Source organism: Rosa chinensis, chromosome 1 (assembly GCF_002994745.2).
Source record: "Rosa chinensis cultivar Old Blush chromosome 1, RchiOBHm-V2, whole genome shotgun sequence".
NCBI lineage: Eukaryota > Viridiplantae > Streptophyta > Magnoliopsida > Rosales > Rosaceae > Rosa > Rosa chinensis.
Window position 1 is genome coordinate 23562249 of NC_037088.1, and position 3871 is coordinate 23566119.

The window sequence follows — 3871 nt, forward strand, 5'->3', positions numbered from 1 at the left end:
TGTAGTCATTTCCTAAATCCTGACTAAGCTAATCCTCCTTGACTTTATCTCCAAGCAAAGTATACTGAAAAGCTTATTATTCTAACCGAAGCGGTTTGTTTTCTTGTAGTGTAGCCTTTAAATAATATTGCTGTTTGATAGCACGATTCAGATAATAGAGGTTTTGTCCTGGAGGTATGGCTGGTCCATTGCATTTTGGTTGAGCATATATCTTATTCTACTTACATGCGTATTGCAAGTAATTATTGCACTGTTGACACTACCGTACGTGTTGAATCTGTGAAGAAATGTTCACCAAAATGGTACTTCTTTTTGTGATCTTCCTCAACATCTATGTCAGTTTGGCTTCTGATCCGGATCCGGTCCAAGACTTCTGCATAGCCAACACAGCAGAATCTGCAACTGCAAGCAATGCCATCCAATGCAAGAATTCATCCCTTGCAACAGTAGAAGATTTTGTATATTCTGGCATCAAGTCTCCTGGAAAATTTGGCCAAACAGGTCTTTCTGCCATTTCGGTGAACTCAAATGTCTTTCCAGGACTGAACACACTTGGAATGTCATTTGTCCGAGCTGATTTTGAAGTTGGTGGTGTAAATGTGCCTCATTACCATCCGAGGGCAACGGAGACAGCCTTTGTGCTTGAAGGAAAGATTTATTCCGGATTTGTTGATACGAATAACAAGATTTTCGCTAAAGTGATCGAAAGGGGTGAGGTCATGGTGTTTCCAAAAGGGTTAGTGCACTTCCAAATGAATGTTGGTGACACTCCAGCAACCATATTGGGGAGCTTCAACAGCCAAAATCCTGGATTGCAAAGAATTCCCACTTCAATTTTCGGATCCGGGATCAAAGATGAGCTCTTGGAGAAGGCTTTTGGATTGAGTTCTAAGGAGATTGCCAAGTTGAAAAAGAAGCTTAGTCCCCATTGACTGAGCTAGAGAACTGCATTTTCATTTTCCTATTCATATGTATTGAATCTACAGACACTTTTTCATAAGCAAATATATAAATCTGAATAAATTTGGGTTCATTTTGTTTATTGTATGTAAAGGATTCCATATGCCAAATCCTTGGGATATAGGTTTTATACTATTCTATATGCACCCAATAGAACGATATAAGGAAAACTTGATTAAAGAAAGAAGTAATATTATGAGTGGTGTTATTCTGCACGAATTCTAGTTTCAGAGGACAGAAAGTTCATTTTGATTTGTATACAGTTGATGAGAATTTGGCCAAACGGATAACTTGACAGGGCTCTAAATTGAAGTTTCAATACATTCGCTTACTACTGTATAGTTATATAAGTTCTATATCTGTGCATGGTCCATTTTTCTTATGGTTTACTGTGTTTTCACTAGTTTGGGTCATCTGTAAATTTCTAGTAGTATGCATACATACATATATATACGGCACTGAGGTTATTCCTTGCTGCAAAATTAAGCAATGGACAGGATTAATGGCGATTATTACCAGACACATGATGATCAATCATTAAAAGAATGTTCAAACTGCACTTGATATATCATGTTCTCTCAACAAGTGACTTTTGAAAAAAGGAGTGCAAAAGAGAGATAAAAAGAGTACAGTGAGACTTTGCTACCAAACATAACATCATATTGTTCCAAGACACATGAACACACAGCATCATGACTCATCATTACACTCCCGTAGAGTCTAATTAACATGCAAGAGGTCTTTAATATGGCAGAGAGAGTTATTCTAGCCACTTTACCTAATTAGTGTTCATACAGTTCTCTTAAGTCTCTCATACTCGATTAGAGCAAGGTACTCAACATCTCATTCCAAATATCAGGCACACCAGGAAGACACCAATGGCTGCAGTCCGACGAATACTCTCTCAGGTGCTGCTTCTCTTCCTGTCCCATGGCCCGTCTGTACACAGAAGGGTGGCCGTCTCTTCTAAACGCTGAGATTGTGGTTATGTCCAGAAGATAAACTGGAAATCTCATCTTTCTCAATACCCCTTGCAGTACTAGCAGAGGTTCAGGAACATGTTGGTGACTGAAATAAGCTAGAGGCTTCTTCTGATTGTAGCATCTCCAACCATTTTCTCTGCCAAATAAACATATATTGAACATAAATTGATTGAAGTTGATCAATAAATTCTTCTAGTTATAATTGCATTACACATTGTAGATCTAATATACCTGTTATGCCTAGGTGACATGCTTCTGAAAATTACTCGGGTCTTACGAGGGTCTAGGTTTAAATCAACCCATTTAGCCCATGTAGTGAGTCCTTTCTGGTATGCAACCATTGGATTCATATTTGTAAACAGTGATTGTCCTTCCATGTAGTAATCCCACCTGAAATTAGTTATATCATTGCAATTCGATCAAAATTTAGGTCCTGCATAATACTACCACTTGATCAACACGCTGACCAAATACATACAGTGGATTTCTCAATTGGCAATTGTTACCAAACAACGCAAGAAGAATGACTAGCTAGCTACTCAAAGAAATTAATGATCCGTATGCATTAGATAATTAATGTGAATATTGTCTTACGACGATGTTTTGTCAGAGTGAGTCCACCAGTGAGCTGAATCAAAAACAAGAACATCAACTCCTCTCCAATACTTTGCATTCTTCTCTATCAAATCCAAATGCAAAATCCTCTTGTTTGCAGCTCCCTTGTTCAATTCTACTAGGAGTGGAGCCCAAGAAAACTCAATTGATGTCCCAAAGTCCTGTATATGTATGAACATTTATATATTATTCATTCATCAATGTTGTAGTTCTGGACAAGTAATTAGTTAATTAAGCTAATAGTTCTAGCTACCATTGCATGGAATGCCATAGAAGGACCATTGTAGGTGACTCTCTTTCGACCTGTTGGAACAACTCCTTGTACTAAGCACACAAGAGACTCCCACTGATTCCTCATTATAGAATCACCCACTAGCATTATTCTTTTTTTTCTCATTTTACCAAGAAATTTCAATGCATCAAACCTGTATATCAAATAAGAAAGAAATCACTATAGAAACCTCTTTCACAAGGGAAAATTTACACTAGTGTTGGTTCTAGAGTAGATAGGTAGGTACCTAGGAATGGAGCAGCGGTTTGGCTTCCAGCGCCACTTTTCGTAGTCGGAATCAGGCCTTCCATTTTTCTGACAAGTGACGGCAGTGCTAAGATATGGACAGCTCGAGTCATAGAGAGGGTAGGATTGATCATAAACCCACTTTCCGGCAGACAGTTCACACTTGCTTCTTGAACTTTGGTGGCTCTGAACCATGTTAGCCTGATCATCTTCATCGTTAAGCCATGAGTACTCATCCTCCTCTAGCTCAAACGCTGATGACTTCACAGCTGGAACAACGCATACAAAGATAAAGATCATGCTCAAGAAGAGCAGACATTGAAGCAGCTTGTTTTCTCTCATTGAATTAGCTAGCTAGACAAAACACATGCATGGACTAAAGGGCCCTAAAGAGAAGCTAGAAGAAGCTGCAGGGTTTAAAGGGCCTCGGTCGATCATCACCACCGTCAAGGCATGACTTACGGTAGGGTGGACCCCGGTGCTTCTACTCATAATTTGCGGTGGTCTTTCTTGTTAGCAGCTTTTTCACTTTTGTGCGTTGAAAGTGGTAGCATAAAGAGTAAAAATGAGCTTTTCTCCCCGCGACTGAAGGATGTGTAGGCCATCTATATATAATTGCTACTGTTTTTTTCTCAACCTCAGATCAAAAGGTTAAAGATTGATTTAGATTAGCATATATAGACCGGTTAATTTGCGCACAGAAATTTCAAGGATTATTAGACCAATTAAGGATCGCTACCTACCACCAATTTGGTACTGTTTAGGATTGCACCAATTAAGCATTTTAAGATTTCAT

At 38.7% G+C, this 3871-nt stretch overlaps 2 protein-coding genes across 2 annotated transcripts; one reads left to right on the forward strand and one right to left on the reverse strand.

Annotated features, from left to right (window-relative positions):
- On the forward strand, positions 1 to 1047 carry LOC112192334 (germin-like protein subfamily 3 member 2). Its single transcript, XM_024332011.2, has one exon. It carries the CDS (start codon positions 288 to 290, stop codon positions 930 to 932), a length of 645 nt encoding a protein of 214 aa, XP_024187779.1. The 5' UTR covers positions 1 to 287; the 3' UTR covers positions 933 to 1047.
- A 450-nt stretch (positions 1048 to 1497) lies between these two features.
- LOC112192324 (protein trichome birefringence-like 36) lies at positions 1498 to 3541 on the reverse strand. Its single transcript, XM_024331988.2, has 5 exons — positions 3077 to 3541; positions 2812 to 2983; positions 2538 to 2719; positions 2175 to 2333; positions 1498 to 2079 (listed from the first exon to the last, which is right to left on the reverse strand). Exons 1-5 carry the CDS (start codon positions 3415 to 3417, stop codon positions 1782 to 1784), a joined length of 1152 nt encoding a protein of 383 aa, XP_024187756.1. The 5' UTR covers positions 3418 to 3541; the 3' UTR covers positions 1498 to 1781.
- Between the last annotated feature and the right edge of the window lie 330 nt (positions 3542 to 3871).